Source organism: Macaca nemestrina, chromosome 2 (genome assembly GCF_043159975.1).
Source record: "Macaca nemestrina isolate mMacNem1 chromosome 2, mMacNem.hap1, whole genome shotgun sequence".
NCBI lineage: Eukaryota > Metazoa > Chordata > Mammalia > Primates > Cercopithecidae > Macaca > Macaca nemestrina.
In genome coordinates, this window is record NC_092126.1 from 175,019,755 (window position 1) to 175,037,297 (window position 17,543).

The window sequence follows — 17,543 nt, forward strand, 5'->3', positions numbered from 1 at the left end:
ATTAAAGTTCATGTAGTTTAAATGGATCAAGCAAATGTTATGAGGGTGTGATATTTTTATGCAATAAAACTTAACACTCAACATTTTGGGGGCCATGTGAAAATAGAAGTTGGACTACTGGTTATATTTTCCTCTCTCTGCTTTAATAAGGATAGTTGAAGATAACCTTTCATAATTTTATGATCAAGGAGTAAGTGTAAACAGATTGAATGACTAATGGAAATTTCGTTTGCTACTTTGAGAAAGAAAAATAATAAAAGTTCATTTAAAATGACAACAGTCAGGCAAGTAGCATTTTGTCCATTTTCCAGAAAAGAAACTGGTTGAGAAAAGTAATGTCTTCATGATCATACAATATACTAGATATGGAATTCAAAAATCTAAACCTAGATCTGAGTGAGAAATCTGCTTTTTACGATAGCAGTTGTTTTCAAATTTTAATGTGCATCAGAATACCTGTGGTACTTACTGCAAATGGAGATTCCCAGACAGCTTCTTGGAATATGTGTTGTTATAAATACACCATGTGTAATGTGATGGTGGTCAAGGATACAAAATTAAGAACAAGAGTCCATCAGTTCTGTTAAGTAGCATGTTCAAATCTGCAGTAGTTACTGAAAACTGCCAACTCAAGAAAATCAAACTATATATCTTTATAATAAATTAGTATTCATTTGTTGTTTTTATCTGGGTATAAACCAGAATAGTCCCACATTACTGTGATCCTAGAATTCTTATCTGAGAGGCTCACAGATAAGGTATTCCAGGAGTATTTTATAATTGCAGGTGGTTCTTGCTAACTTTGAATCTGGTAAAACATAAGCCTACCTTCCCTGAATTAATCATAAAATAAAATTTATCACAAAATTTATTTAAAAGGAAAAGACTATATTTCTCATGTGCACAAAGTCAACCCAAAGTGAGGCTGCAACTATGAAGAGAATACCAGCTAAGGGACTCCAATCAAATCTCAGAATGCCACTTTGTACCTATGACTTTGGACAGATTATTTCCCTCTTACTTGAGTCTCAGATTCATCATTTGTAAAATAAGCATAGTAACACTCACCTCAGAGTTATTCATGGATCAAATGAGGTACTAAACACATTTGAAGGTGTCCCATAGAAGCTATAAAATGTTATATACAGGGACAATAAATATGAAGGAAAATCTATGACATATCATCTAACAGCAGCTGCAGTGATATTACTGGATACTTTCAGATTGTTTTTGATGGAAATATTTCCACTTTAAAAGCTTTCTGGTCCTCACTGGATTTCTCAGCAGGATAGAGTGTTCTGGATCATCCCTCAGTAGGCACAGGCATGACAGTGATCACTCTGTGTGGTAGAATGAGCCCTGCAATTGTCTTTACTGTTAAAGTATACATCAAAAACTATAATCCCATTACCTTCAGCACCTAAAGAACTAAATATAACTTTCTGGGGCACTGTCCTACTATATTCTCCCTATATACCAACTATTGCATTAAGTTCTCCGGCCCCATCCTTGGAGCTAAGCAGGGCAAGTCAATACCAATATCCCATTACAGCATGAGTTTGTGGAGAAAGCATGTGATGAGGCATCAGAACCCTCAAGTACTAAGACTGGCCTAGCTACTATCTGGCCATGTGACACTAGGTACAACATACCTGTAAAATAAAAGAATGAATTATATGTCACTAAGGGTCCAATGAACTTCGGCATTCTGTTATTCCAAAACAATCGTGGCACTTTATAAGTCTATATAACTGTCTTCTTGGATATTTTCCTTCCCATTTTCCTAACGTTTCTCAAAACACAAGAAAAAGTTTAAGCCCAATTAAGCAGAAAGCTACATTTGAAGTAAAGATTTCAAGTCGTTTCAGAATATGCTTATAATGAAATACACAGATAAAATAGTTGTTCAATTAAGAAACATTTATTCTTCTATAAATGAAAGTGAAATTGCAGTTGTAAATATGAACTAAGAAACATTGGTTTTACAAGATAACTAGCTACATGACCATGACCTTAAGGTGTGATATGGTTTGGTTCTGTGTCTCCACCAAATCTCATCTTGTAGCTCCCATAATTCCATGTTGTGGGAGGGACCTGGTGGGAAATAATTTAATCAAGGGGGCAGGCTTTTCCCATGCTGTTCTTGGGATAGTAAGTCTTACCAGATCTGATGGTTTTAAAAATGGGAGTTTCCCTGCACAACTCTCTCGCCTTGTCTGCTGCCATCCATGTAAGATGTGACTTGCTCCTCTTTGCCTTCCACCATGATTGTGAGGCCTCCCCAGTCATGTGGAACTGTAAGTCCATTAAACCTCTTTCTTTTGTAAATTGCCCAGTCTCAGGTATGTCTTTATCAGCAGCATGAAAATGCACTAATACAAGGTGCTAGACAAGGTGATTAAAGGCTCTATAAATTCTAAATTGTGCAATTCTAAGACATTCTTGGCATTTTACATGCCTAGATGACTGCCATCTTTTTTTGATATTTTTCCCTCACATGTTCCAGTCTATTCTCATTACAGAAGAATACGTTTAACACAGTTACAGAAACAGAGGTTTTAAATAAAGATTTAAAAGTAACTTCAAAATATATTTGCACTGAAGTATACAGGCAAAATTGTTTCTGAGTCAGGAAACATTTATTCTTCCCCATAAATTAAATGAAAGTGAAACTGTGAATATGAAGCAAAGTTATCTCACAAGGTAACTCTGAATTCTTTTAATTCTGAAACCAGAGATATATACAACACTTACAGCATTCACACAACACTATTGTCAAAATAGGGTTTTGACCGCTAAAAATGAAAATTCTTAGTGACAAGCTTTAGATATGCAACTTAGCCCATTGGGTATTCACTTCATCACAAAAAGCAACTATAGACAAAGAGTTTTTCCCTCTCCCCGACACAAGAAAGTGAAATTACAGACTTTTAAAGCAGAAAAAATTTTCTCCAAAAGGCAAATGATTAAGGTCCAAGAAACAAATGAACAGAAGATCTCAATTATTCAATTGAGCGAGTGATTTAGTTTGCATATTAACTCCTTTTCTTACTACCTCCTGGTATCTGATTCTGGCAATATTTATCCTGTATCTACTGGGCAAGACACTGGGAACACAGAGAAGTTTTACACAAGGTCCAGCAGTATGCTGGTAAAGGTTTAACAACTAGCTCTTGAGGGAAAGGTAGGTCTTCACTTACAGCATTTACCAATTTCTATGGTGTAAATGCTCCAATTGTGGCAGATTTCAAGCTAGCAACAACTTGACAACTGGCTCATAAAATCCCTCAAACTAATGATTGTCACTCATAAGCCATTATAAGCCAGCTCCAACACACCACTGTATGGTCTCCACCTTCAAGTAGCTCATAATCTCTTCATGGGTACCTATTTAAGGGGATATAAAAGAATGGCAAATATTGAGGTAAAATTTAAATCAATTATATTTTTTAGGTAGTTTTAAAAGTTAGAAGGAACACAAATTTCTGTGGGATTTTCCTACCTCTTTACTATTTCCCTTTTTCTCTTGCTTAAATTTATTTCAGGAAAATTAAAGTGTAGAATACTTGAGGGGAGAGTAAAGGATGAGTGAAATAAGAATTTAAAAAGACAAGAAAAACATACTAAGAAATATACTAACAGTTACGTTTCCATTACAAGAAAAAACCTACTAAGATAAGAGCAAATATAGTATAACTATTAAAATTCCATCTGCTTCAAGCTCTTTCAGTTCATTTCACAAGTCCTGAAGATTTGTCCTGACTTCTTTGGCTGCTGCTTTGATAAAATTAGCTGGCTTCTTTAGCACTATATTGAAGAGCACACAGCTTTACACCACTCACACAAGCAGCTCATAATAAAAGAAAACTGAGCTTCCTTTGCATAGACACCCCTGACCTTGTATCAGATCTTGGGCAACTGCCGACTGGGGTGACCGGGGTATTCTTCTGGTAGCAAAACGTGGAGTCTGCAGGTAGGACATGTCCCCTGTTGCATCAACCATGGTCTAATGCACTAAGGAGCAAAAAGATTTATGTCAGTCTCTCAGAGTTAGCCTAGCAGAGGCAGTTGTCACTCTATGCATCAGGGTTACCAACCAACATGTCTTCTGGTGGATCTTTAAAGCCTTACCCTGTGGATTGTCAAGCTAATTGCTGCAACCATGGCACCTTCCCTGTGGTTTCCTGAACAAAATAGGTGGGTACTGCACAATACCTTTTAGCTAGTTTATTCTACTAGAAATTCTTCCTTCAACCCCAATTTTCAAGTTGACTAGCAATTCTTCCTGACAAGGAAATTGGAGAAACTTGCTATATTCTTTCTTTGGTTTACTATATACTATTCTCATTTATAATTCAGAAAAAGTCATAACTAATCATACAAAAGTCACTAGTACCTGATATGAAATGCTTATGGTGTTTGCAGTTAAAATCCCTAGATCATGAATACACTTCTCAGATTGTTTTCTTTGGTGATAATGACAGTCATTTTCGGCTATGAACTATCTGTTAAGTCACTTGCTTGAATACTGACTCTCCAAAAACAAATCATTTTTACCTATATAAATAATGGAGGGCCAGGTCAGATGAGAGAGGATTAATAATAAGCACTATATATAATAGGCCCACTAACTATAGTCATAAAAAATAACCTGAATGAATTATATGCTTTCTACTCATGGGCAATGGCAAAGAGTAGCATACATTTTGTTAAACATGTATTTCCTAAATTGTCAGAACCTTATAAACTTCAAAGGGGAAAGTCAATGGCTAAGGATCTTTCCTAGAAAACTTTTGGGATTAGACATTTTGTGGATGTATCTTCATATTAGAGCAAATACAAAATATAATTCTGTACCAGGTACCACAAATCATATCTTTGAAATGATGTCTTACAAACATGGCTTGACTGAACTGGCTATTATTCACTTCCCTGAAAAGCCTTTCTTTTCTATGACTACCTTTCCTGTGTCAAATTACATCCCTGCAACAGAGGACTTGGGTCCTAAATTATATATCAATAGCAACTGTGTGGCAGTAACACCAGAATTTATATAAATGCCAAGAATCAACAAAAGACATGACAACCTCACATTTTTTTCTTTTTTTTGAGATGGAGTCTCTGTCACCCAGGCTGGAGTGCAGTGGCCCAATCTCGGCTCACTGCAAGCTCTACCTCCTGGGTTCACACCACTCTGCCACCTCAGCCTCCCGAGTAGCTGGGACTACAGGCATCTGCCGCCATGCCCGGCTAACTTTGTTTCTGTATTTTTAGTAGAGATGAGGTTTCACCGTGTTAGCCAGGATGGTCTCAATCTCCTGACCTCGTGATCCACCCGCCTCAGCCTCCTGAAGTGCTGGGATTACAGGCGTTGGCCACCACGCCCAGCCCAACCTCACATTTTTCTAACATCAAAACTCAAGCTTGAGTATCTTTCAAAAGCAAATATAGGAGCCTGGAGAGACTGATAAATCTTATGCTTTATGAAAGGGGGCTGGCATTAATTATGGACAAAGAATACTATGTGGTATTTATAGCATGTCAATTTCAAGTGGTGCTGTTGCTAGTTCTGCCACTAGATTACCACGTCAATTGATATTTGTCCCAGTTCTGTTAGAAGGAACTGCCTACTGTGTACGATCTGACTCTCAACATTGTCCCCTTCTTTGGTAGGGTGGATGGAGATCCACCTGACAGAGCACAATGCAATCCATGGTTATGTATGGGAAAAGCATAAATGTTTCTGTGTGGTACTCAAAAGCTCACAGTTATACCCAGTGGAACTTGTGAGATAACAATGGATAATGATGCCTGTATACAACAGTAACTAAGGCAGTATGAATCTCGTTTAGCTGATTAATGGGAAAATTTAAAGTGTTACCTGAGCGTGGAATTTGTGAGCGCAAGGCAAAACTGAAAGATTTTCTGGAGACAGATTCTCATGACAGATCACACAAGGCTCTTCTTCTTCCTCTTCCTCATCCTAGGGAAAATACAGAAAATGTTAAATTTAGCTCATTGTTTTCTCCCAAATCTAAATGTGTTCAGAATCAACAATTTCAGTCTTACTGGATTATTGGCTCCTTCCCATGTGGCAGGACCTTGTGAAGTGAGGGGCCTCCATGCTGGTTTTGGGGGCTGGGCAGCATTAGGCTGTGATGGAGAATGACTAGGTGAAACACAATTAACATTTGACACTGATTTTCCTTGACTCTGAAAATAAGAATACAATGTTTATTTTTTCAGAATTGTCCTAAAACAGTAAGAGCTGACACATTAGCACAGAATGGGGTATAGTAAGAACTAGCAAAAGGGTAAATAATCAGATTTGTGAGAAATCTTGAACAAAATGGTGGCAATACTTATATACTCAGAGCTAGGTAAAAACAAAAATAACTCTATCCATTCTTTTAATTAAATCTTTCAAGAAAATTAGAAAATATCTCCCTCTTTAGACTCAAAGTAACTAGAGCAAATTTCAAGGTCAGTTTTATTCTAGAATGATTAGGTAATAGGCATTTCAAAAAGACTTCTGATATCATTTGTTAAGTTGAAGCTGTTATTTACTGTTAATAGATGATTTAATATGATTACAAGTTACTGATTTGCTGAACAGGTTATGGAGATAATTAAAACAGTTAACTACTAGAGTTAAGGGCAGAGAGATACAGGTTTTTTGGTTGTTTTCACATTTTACCTGAGACTTTTTGGGGTCAATAAACTGGGAAATCTTGCAAACAATTTCATCAAATGTCAGTCCAGACAAGGACTTTCCATGAGCATCCTTCAGTTTCCGTAAGAAATCTGTAAGCTCCTTTCTGGAAGAGATTAAGGAAAGGAAAGGGCAGTAATGATTTTCCTTAGTACCTCTGAGGATGTGCCCACCAAAGGAGATATAAAATCCTATCATTATGATTGATGTGTATTATATAGACAGGACTCTTTAGGTCTTTGATCTAAAAAAGTGATCACAGGTCCATCTGCATTTATCTTAAACCAAAATGAAAACTCCTAATTGTGTTCATTAACGATACTTAATGTTTTCATGAGTGATAAAGTTTAGTACTTATTTTCTTTCCAAAAAGAGACTTTGTTTTTGAGAGCTCACTAGGTGAAAATTAAGTTTATCCACTTATTTATGCACTGGCTTCTTTATACCATCTCTCAAGTGGTCTCTTGCTCAGGATAACATTATTTTTAACTATGTTGCTATTGGTTTCTCTATTATCAGTGTTAATAGTTGTACTTTTGTAAAACTCAGAAAACAAAGATTAAACAGAACAGGAAAGCAAAGGTTAAAAATCACATTAATTATATAATGAAAGAACCCACAATTATTTTAATTGATATGTTCCTTTTCAACTCCCAAGATCCACTGACCCAAAGCTTGCATCTACATTTTTGATGGGACAAAGTAGAATGAAATATTTTTGTTTCCCAAATGAAGCGTCATGTCATCAGCCTTATGCAGCTACCTTTGATTTATAATGTTTTTATACATATTTATAACAACTGTACTAGAGTTCTATTGTATTATCTATTCACTATTATGAAATTTATAAAATTATAATTTAACAATGAAGTATGCCAGTATATATATTAAATGTTTGTATTCAAATAAAAATACTTGTAAAAAGTAGAATTATTTCCTTAGATATGAGTTGAGATAAAAGAAACTTCATTTGTGTAGGAATATAATTAAGTATCTTTCTACTAAAGGTAGACTGTGAAAAGCACAGTAAAGTTATGATTTCTTGCATTTTTAGTGTGTTCTCCAACAAAGAAACTATAAGGACCCTCAAAAATAAGGAAATTAGGAAATTAAATCCTAAAGATGTTTGGGCTTATATAGCATACAATCAACTTAAAATTCACTTTGGAGATAGGTTAATTATGGCAGTTAGTGTCATTAAAATTGGGCAAGTTTATATCTAGTTGTACTTTCAGTAAATGAGCAAACCTAAATTTAAAGTTATTCTCTCATGATTTAAGACTAGTAACTTTTAAATGAAGAGGTTCACCACTGAACACTGCCCCTTCTTGGTAAATTTCTTTTTCCTTACCAAGGTCAAGGTAAGGAAATATCTGTACTTTTTTTGTGTTTGTTACGTTTTGCTGAAATGTTTCATTGCCACAATTATGGCTATGAAAACTGGAGAATATGATCTGTACCCACCAGTAAATAAAAACTAAAATACCTGGTTTGTTGTGGAAAGGCAGTTTTCAGCCTGTCTGTAATTCTCTCCCAATTCATCATGGAGGGATCACTCGCTAGACCTGCACTGGGAGGCACAGCGTCTCCCACAGGCGCTGGCAGCGCCCAGGCTATGCCAGTCATCTGTAAAAGGCAGAGAGTTATAGCCCATCAGGTTTAATTATGAAGAAGTTACATTCCTATACCTCAGAACATGGGTACAATGAAGAAGAGTACTGGCATACACATTCAATTTTTAGAGTTTTTCTCTTAATTAATATTTCTAATTGTTTATAACTATTTTAAACTTATTTTTAAAATAGGACAAAGAAAATGGATAGAATGAAGAATACTGACATACACAATCCCTTTTAGGGTTTTTCTGTTAACTAATACAAACAATATTTCTAACTGTTTATAAATATTTAAAACTTATTTTTAAAATAGGACATGCTTGCTTCAGTAATTACACACATGTACAAAAACATGAAGGCTGTTTACTGCTGTTTCTTTTTTAACAGTGAAAACTGAAAAAAACCTGATGTCTATAGAGGAATGAATAAATTATGGCACATCTAATAGAGTTTTTAAAAATAGAACTGTATGTCTGGGCATAAGAGATATGCATGAAATATTTTTTAAAAAGTCTATGGCACAGTATGATATGACTTCCTTTTATATTAAAAAATTTAAAATGCATATGTATACACGGAGAAAGGTCTGTAAATTACCATGCGTAAGTGGTGACTATTTCTTAGGGATTCAGTTGCACAGTAACTTTGTTTTCTAATGTGCTTACATTTCTATATTATTCACATTTTGTGATTAGCATACATACCTTTATAACAAGAAAGTAAAGTTACATTTTCAAACAACCAAATAAAGATGGGAATACTGCTAGAATTGCTCTGCCCAATGTCTCATCAACGTTGTAGACAAAGGTGGTACAGAAGTTGTTGTGACACTTAACCATGAAACTGTGTTTTCTCCATATTTTATGGTAGTTCCTTCTTAAGATTCTAATTAAATAATATAATAAGTGAATATTTTTGGAGTGCTCATCTGATTACTAAGATAATTATGAACATTGTATCTTTTATGTAAGGCTCTAATGGGTTATTTTCAAATATTAGGTTATTATTTGTGAAAAACTAGCAACTACTAATAGTCATTGTAATAATTTGTACAGAGCCTAGTAAGTGAGGAGAAGCAGAATATTTCCCAGAAATCTGAATTTGCTTCAATGTCAAGCTTTACCCCAGGAATCAGAAAGTAATCTTATTAGGAGGTTAAGGCATTTTAATGTTTTTAATAAAATTTTATCATAGTTTCTTATAGAATGGTGGGCAAATTGCAAGAGTTAACACTGTAATATCATGGTAATAAAAAGATGTGTTACTTATTTAGCATGTTAAGGACTATATACAGATTTGTTTACAGACAGGTAGCCTTGACAATAATGAGCAGAGTTCATCTGACCATATATTTCAAAAGGAAACTGTTAGCAATATATGGGGACCAGAAAAGAAAAGAAACAATTAATTGCACCTAAATATAGGAAAATCCAGATTAGAGAATTTTCATTAATTACATTTAACATCATTCTTTTGGAAGATTTTTCTTTAATAAAAAAAAGTTTACCTTCACCAAGATTACAACTGATAATTCTGGTAATTTCAAATTTATTTGTTCCTTCTTCCGGTTTGGACAAAGTTCATCTGGCTATTTGTAGCTGGGAAGATTTATAACTTTACAGTTTACGTTCCAAGGTGATGCTATTTTTATTGTCTGTTTATAGATACAGTTGAAACATTATCCTACTATGTGTGTGTACGTGTGTGGAAATAAAATTTATAATTTAGTTTGTTGTGACTTGGCTTCTCTGCTTTTCAATCTTCCCAACAACCATGCCAAAAAAATCTATTAAAAATATCAATTTACCCTTCATTGTTGCCTGTTTCAGAAGTAATACTATAATTTTAAGGATTCTGTAGTATAAAAACATATTTATCTTTGTATCCCAAAACTAAGCTAGTATCAGTTAAATAATATATGTAACACCCTGAGCACAGTGCTTCACAGGAAGCATTCATTCATCGCCATCACCACCATCATTATCACATCAAATAAATGAACAAAATGAAGATACTCATTCAGGAAGCCCACTAGAGTAATAAGAAAACTAACTAACATCTATTCCACCAAGAAAGCTTTTACCAGGGGGGCTCTAGGTTGGCCAGTTGCAGAGACGACTCCTGGACAAACTGCAGGCATTTGAGGAACAGTAAGTATGGGTCTAAAGAAAGATTCTTTCACAAGGGGTCTTCCTAAGAACTGCTGCATCTAAAAATAGAAAAAAAAAATAAACAATAATAACAAATAAAAAACCCTGCACATATTTATATATTTATTTAGAACATCAACTAAATTCATACAGCAATTTGGGGGGGAGAGACACTCATCTGAACTCAAGATACAAAGCACATTAGAAACAATGTATGTCAGATAATGAAATATACGAATATCAGAAAAACAAAGGGCAATGAGATATACTGAAAAAAGCTTGACAAAGACAGAAAAGAAATAGATTCTAGTCATATTTCTCTCTACCTAGCTGAATAACCTTGGAAACCAATTTCCTAAACTATAAAATGAGAAGGTTGTATAAAGTAATCATTAAGGTTCCCTCCCAACTGTAATCATATAGGACTATGCAAAGGAGGTTCTCAGGAAGTGTTATCCATGTTGGTGGGCAATATTGATACTCAGAAATTTCACAGAACAACCCAAAGTTATCCATAGAAAATATTTTATATTGGAGGTAATACTTGATGAAATTCTGACTTAATGTTTAGCTCCAAAGGAGAGTTGGAGGAGGAAGTGGGATGGGCCTGGGAGATATGATATAGTGATTTGCAGATATGCTTGTGGGTATTACCATACTTCCCAGGGGGTTATGGAAATCTAGACCTTTTTAGCAGCTATCTGTGGAAAAGATACCTTGATGGCTGGAGTACAGAAGGGGGCAGATTTATTGAATATGTACTACATGCCAGGCCTACTACTGGCATAAAGCATAAAGCAGGAGTTCAACAACAATTTGTTACTGAACTTAAAAAATGAGGAACAGCAACATAGCTCTAAGTAATGATCCTAAAACTATCATATGAAAAATTAATGGGGAACTTTACAATGGATAGATTGGATTGGCATTTGAGTCTTAACGTCTGAAAAGAACATTATGTACCTGCTAGGTAAGAAAAAGATTTTTTTAAACAACTGGGGAAATAAAAATTCCAACTGGATATTAAAAATTACAATTTTCTCAGGTAAGACAATGGTGTTATGATTATACCCAGTAAGAGTTCCTCATCTTTTAGGATATAGCCTAAAGTATAAATGGATAAATTGTATGATATCTGGGGTTTGCTTTAAAATATTCCAGTGGAGAGGAAAAAGGGAATGACATAAAACAAGGCTGACAATAAGTTGATAATGCTGAGGCTGGCTCCTGGGTTTGAAGAGGTTCATTATACTATTTTTTACGTATGTGTCAAATATTTTACATGTAAAGTCTTAAAAAAATGAAAGAATGGTGGGTACTGAGTCAACAGTCCTGCTCTGTTTGAGAACCACTATTACTTAACACTTTATTTTTATTTTTGATGGACACGTAATTGTACATTTTTAGGGGTACAATGTGATGTTTTCATACATGTATACACTGTGTAATGATCAAAGGGTAATTGGCATATCATTACCTCATTTGTCATTTCTTTGTGGTGGTAATATTCAAAATCCTCTCTTCTAGCCATTTTGAGATATACAATACTTTACTCTTAACTATAATAATCTTACTAATAGAATGCCAGAACTTATCCTTCCTAATTATACCCATTGACCAACCAACCTCTCCCTATGCTCGCCTTCCATTTATCCTCCCTAGTCTCTGGTAACCACTGTTCTAATTAATTTTATGAGACCACCTCTTTTAGATTCCACATGTGTGGGATCAGGTAGTATTTGGCTTATTTAACTCAATATAATGTCCTCTGGGGTCATCCATGTTGTCACAAATAACAGGATTTCATTCTTTTTTATGACTAAATAGTATTTCATTGTGTATATATACATTTTCCTTATCCATTCAACCTTTATGGACACTTAAATAGATGCCATATCTTAGCAACTGTAAATAATGTTGTAGTGAACATGGGATTGCAGATGTCTCTTTAGGATACTTGACTTCATGTCCTTTCCCACTATACCCAGTAGGATTGTTGGATCATATGGTAGTTCTATTTTTAATTTTTTGAGGAACATCGATACTGTTTTCCATAATAGCTGTCCTAATTTACAATCCCACCAACAGTATGTAAGGGTTCCCTTTTCTCCATATCATCGCCAACATTTGATATCTTTTTTTTTTGATAATAGCTATTTTTTAAAAATTATTATACTTTAAGTTCTGGGATACATACACAGAATGTGCAGGTATGTTACATAGGTATACACATGCCATGGTGGTTTGCTGCACCCATCAACCCTTCATCTACATTAAGTATTTCTCCTAATGCTATCCCTCCCCTAGCCCCCAACCCTACAACAGGCCCCAATGTGTGATGTTCCCCTCCCTGTGTCCATGCGTTCTCGTTGTTCAACTCCCATTTATAAGTGAGAATATGCAGTGTTTGGTTTTCTGTTCCTGTGTTAGTTTGCTGAGAATGATGGTTTCTAACTTCATCCATGTCCCTGCAAAGGACATGAACACATCCTTTTTTTATGATGGCAGAGTATTCCATGGTGTATATTTGCCACATTTTCTTTATCCAATCTATCACTGATGGGCATTTGGGTTGGTTCCAAGTCTTTGCTATTGTGAACAGTGCTGCAATAAACATACGTGTGTATGTGTCTTTATAGTAGAATTATTTATAATCATTTGGGTATATACCTAGTAATGGGATTGCTGAGTCAAATGGTATTTCTGGTTCTAGACCCTTGAGGAATCGCCATACTGTCTTCCACAATGGTTGAACTAATTTACACTCCCACCAACAGTGTAAAAGTGTTCCTATTTCTCCACATCCTCTCTAGTATCTGTTGTTTCCTGACTTTTTAATGATTGCCATTCTAACTGGCATGAGATGGTATCTCATTGTGGTTCCGATTTGCATTTCTCTAATAACCAGTGATGATGAGCTTTTTTTCATATGCTTGTTGGCCACATAAATGTCTTCTTTTGAGAAGTGTCTGTTCATATCCTTCACACACTTCTTGATGGGGTCATTTTTTTCTTGTAAATTTGTTTAAGTTCTTTGTAGATTCTGGATATTAGCCCTTTGTCAGATGGATAGATTGCAAAAATTTTCTCCTATTCTGTAGGTTGCCTGTTCATTTTGATGATAGTTTATTTTGCTGTGCAGAAGCTCTTCAATTAGATCCCATTTGTCAGTTTTGGTTTTTGTTGCCACTGCTTTTGGTGTTTTAGTCATGAAGTTTTTGCCCATGCCTATGTCCTGAATGGTGTTGCCTAGGTTTTCTTCTAGGATTTTTAGGGTTTTAGGTCTTACATTTAAGTCTTTAATCCATTTTTAGTTGATCTTTGTATAAGGTGTAAGGAAGGGGTCCAGTTTCAGTTTTCTGCATATGGCCAGCCAGTTTTCCCAACACCTTTTATTAAATAGGGAATCTTTTCCCCATTGTTTGTTTTTGTCAGGTTTGTTAAAGATCAGATGGTTGTAGATGTGTGGCTTTATTTCTGAGGCCTCTGTTCTGTTCCATTGGTCTATATATCTGTTGGGGTACCAGTAGCTGTAATAACTAAAGTGAGGTGATATCCTGTAATTCTGATTTGCATTTCCTTGAATTCTTCTTATTCATGAATATGATGTATTTTTCCATTTCTTTATGTCCTCAATTTCTTTCATTGATGTTTTATAGTTTTCAGGGTAGTGATCTTTCTCCTCCTTGGTTAAATTTATTTCCAGGTATCTTTGTTTTCTGTAGCTATTGTAAATGGGATTTTCTTAATTTCTTTTTCAGATTGTTCACTATTAGTAAACAGAAATGCTATTGATTCTTGTATGTTGATTTTGTATCCTGAATCTTTACCAAAGTTGTTAGTTCTAGGAGTTTTTAAGTGGAGTCATTGGGATTTTTCTATATATAAGATCATTTGTCTGAAAAAAGGGACAATCTGACTCCCTTCTTTCCAATTTGGATGTCTTTTATTTCTTTCTCTTGCCTAACTGCTCCGGCTAGGACTTCTAGTACTATTTTTATTAGAAATAAAGTGGGCATCCTTGTCTTTGTTTCAGATCTCAGAGGAAACACTTTTAACCTTTTCCCATTTAGTATAATGTTAGCTGTCGGTTTGTCATATATGGGCTTTATTGTGTTGAGGTATGTACCTCCTCTACCTAATTTTTTGAGCGTTTTAATCATAAAGTGACATTGAATTTTGTCAAATGTTTTTTCTGCATCTATTGAAATGATCATATGGTTTTTGTCTTTCTTTCTGTTGATATGATGTATCATATTTACTGATTTGTGTATTTTAAATAACCGTTGCATGATCTTTTTAATGGTACTAACACTTCTTTGAGGATTAAACAGCCAAGCTACAAAAATCAAGATACAATGAAACACATAGAATTACTGGGTTAAACTGGGAACAATCCACACTTTCACAGAATTCTCTACTATGTAAGTCTGATGGCCACTCCTTAGAATACTAGTATCCCAGAAATAGATGGGACTTGAGTGATCAGATCATCCAGTACAATTTCCTAATTTATTGATGGGAAAGCAAAAGTCCAGAAGAGCTGATTTTCCCAAGATCAACATAGCTCTTCACAAAGTTAGGATATGAACCCAGACCTCATTAGTGTACTTCCATTGTATGTACCATCTGAATTTACAGCAAATAGCGCTGTAACGTTTCTAGCTGCTCTTCTCTCAAACTCTCTCCTTTAATGTTCAGTGGTCACCAATGCTTGTACTTTAACACAACTGTGAGCTTAATCAAGCACAGCAATGACCCTAATTAGGAAGCACAAAAGATACAGGTGAACCCCTCAGAATGTTAGCAAAGGATGCTTATGAATTACCACACAGCCTAACTGCCAGTGGGTTTTTGTACTTAACTAAACCTGGGTAAGACACGTCAGACATAAGAAAGTCTCCAAAGGGATAAAAAGATCTGGAGGGTCTGGAGGTCAAGGTTTGACTATGTTTGTCAGATACAGAGTATCACTTGTATCCGACAGCCAAGGCTTATACTGGTCTGGTTCCAGGAAACTCCAAACAACAGCTCTGTATCTAGCTTCACAGTCTGTGGACCCATTTTATAGTTAAGAGCCATGGCAGAGTTTAACTACAATCTAAGGACAGTATTTTGAATATGTGTAGAAGGTACAGTGTTTTTAGATACCCTACAAAAAAATATGTGTTACTGCAGGGAATCTTTGGAACTTCTCTGGAACACATTCCTTACCAGAGTAGTTGGGTATGATGATGATCCAAGCCTAGAATAATAATGTTCATAATCCACTGTTCCTATAGAAACTGAATTAACCAAAAATATAAAAGGCAATACTATTATTCTAAACTAAAGCCCATGGTATATATCCCATAATTCTTTTAGCTATAGATCCTGCTTTTGAAACAGTATCCATACAAATGATATAATTTTTAAATTCTTTGTTATACTCAACCATGAGGAGAAATAACATTTTTAGATTTCTATTATAAGCAGGAGTGGTGATATCAAAGTCATCTGTCCCCAAATATCTTGTATTTTTCCTCTCTTTCTACCACCAGATCTCTTAGAATAATACAAATTATCATCTAATGACACCTTCTTAAAAGGTCTTTTGGATAGTTGTGTGAATTTACTGAGTTAGGGTACTATGTTTCCCAGAAATACAGTACGGGGATTAGTTTATCTGATTAAGATCCACTGGTCCCTAACAACAAGCAGAGAAGGGGCAGAAGTGGAAGCTGTCCTTGCTGTTGAAGGTAAAATAGAATATAAAACTTCACAAAAAGAAAGTCTAAAGTAGAAATGCAGAGGTGAGGTCCAGCTGTGCAGGGTATTACATTGAGATGTTTCAGTCATCTCGTGCAGTGGTCCCCAATCTTTTTGGCACCAGGGACTGGTTTCATGGAAGATAATTTTTTCATGAACCGGGGAGTGGAGATGGTTTTGGGAGAATTCAAGCACATTACATTTATTGTGTACTTTATTTCTAGTATTATTACATTGTAATATATAATAAAATAATTATATAACTCACTATAATGTAGAATAAGTGGGAGCCCCAAGCTTGTTTTTCTACAACTAGATAGTCCCATCTGGGGATGATCAGAGACAGTGACAGATCATCAGGCATTAGATTCTCACAAGAAGCACACAACCTAGATCCTTCATATGCACAGTTCACAATATGGTTCACACTCCTGTGAGAATCTAGTGCTGCAGCTGATCTGACAGTATGCGGAGCTCAGGTGGTAATGTGAGCAATGGGGAGCAGCTGTACATAAAGTTTTGCTTGTTCATCAACCGCTCACCTCCTGCTGCGCACTGGTCCGTGTCCCAGGGGTTGGGGACTTCTGATCTAGTGGTAACATGAGGACACTGGGAAGTCTCAGTATTCATCATTTAGCTCCCACAAGGTAAATGAAATAGGATGAGTGAGAATATATTACTCTATGCATATCAAATGCTTCACTAAAATCCAGTGATACAACCTATTGTACAGGCCTTACCCATCTAATTATATCATCTGGTGACTCGAAGGTTTGGTCTTAATTACAACTGATACTCACAATATGTGCCTATTCCATTTTGAACACACATTAAACATACTGTATATTCAGTGTTTCACAGCCCTTACCATTTTGTCAAAATGAAAAGGGCAATTATTCAAAATGTTGTATTTCTTACCAGTATCTCAGGACTGGGTGGTGGAGGAGGAAGCTGGACTGGAGGCAAGGTACTCAAGGCAAATCCTTGCTTTACTTTGTTTATTTGTTCATTGTACTGTGTCTGGTAGAAGAAGACTAAAAATACTTTAGACAACAATCAACTTTAAAGAGACAGCATATGGGAATATCTGATGTAGTTCTGAATAATACAACGTAAAAGAGTGGTTCCCAACCTGTCAGAAATAATATAAAAACAGGTTCTGACTAAAAAAAAATGCTATAGACCATACCCACATGTAAACAGTTGTATTTTTAAGAGTCATTACTGGTTAATAAGAAACAGAGACACAGATAATTCACAGATCCTTGTGATAATTCCTCAGTGTTTCCAAAATTTTCAGCTCTAAAATAGGAACCA

At 35.3% G+C, this 17,543-nt stretch overlaps 1 protein-coding gene across 8 annotated transcripts in view; it reads right to left on the reverse strand.

The window, feature by feature from the left end:
* Positions 1-1,899: 1,899 nt before the first annotated feature.
* Positions 1,900-17,543, reverse strand: part of LOC105477554 (DAZ interacting zinc finger protein 3) — a 98,089-nt gene continuing 82,445 nt past the window's right edge. For 7 of the 8 annotated variants that reach the window (XM_011734113.3, XM_011734117.3, XM_011734110.3 and 4 more), the window contains 7 exons: positions 17,145-17,246; positions 10,412-10,537; positions 8,199-8,338; positions 6,698-6,818; positions 6,070-6,213; positions 5,882-5,983; positions 1,900-4,014 (listed from right to left, as the gene is read on the reverse strand). In XM_011734113.3, the coding sequence (XP_011732415.1) occupies positions 3,904-4,014; positions 5,882-5,983; positions 6,070-6,213; positions 6,698-6,818; positions 8,199-8,338; positions 10,412-10,537; positions 17,145-17,246 (846 nt within the window). In that variant the 3' untranslated portion in view covers positions 1,900-3,903. The remainder of the gene's footprint in view (positions 4,015-5,881; positions 5,984-6,069; positions 6,214-6,697; positions 6,819-8,198; positions 8,339-10,411; positions 10,538-17,144; positions 17,247-17,543) is intronic. The other variant, XM_011734116.3, reaches the window with a different exon arrangement.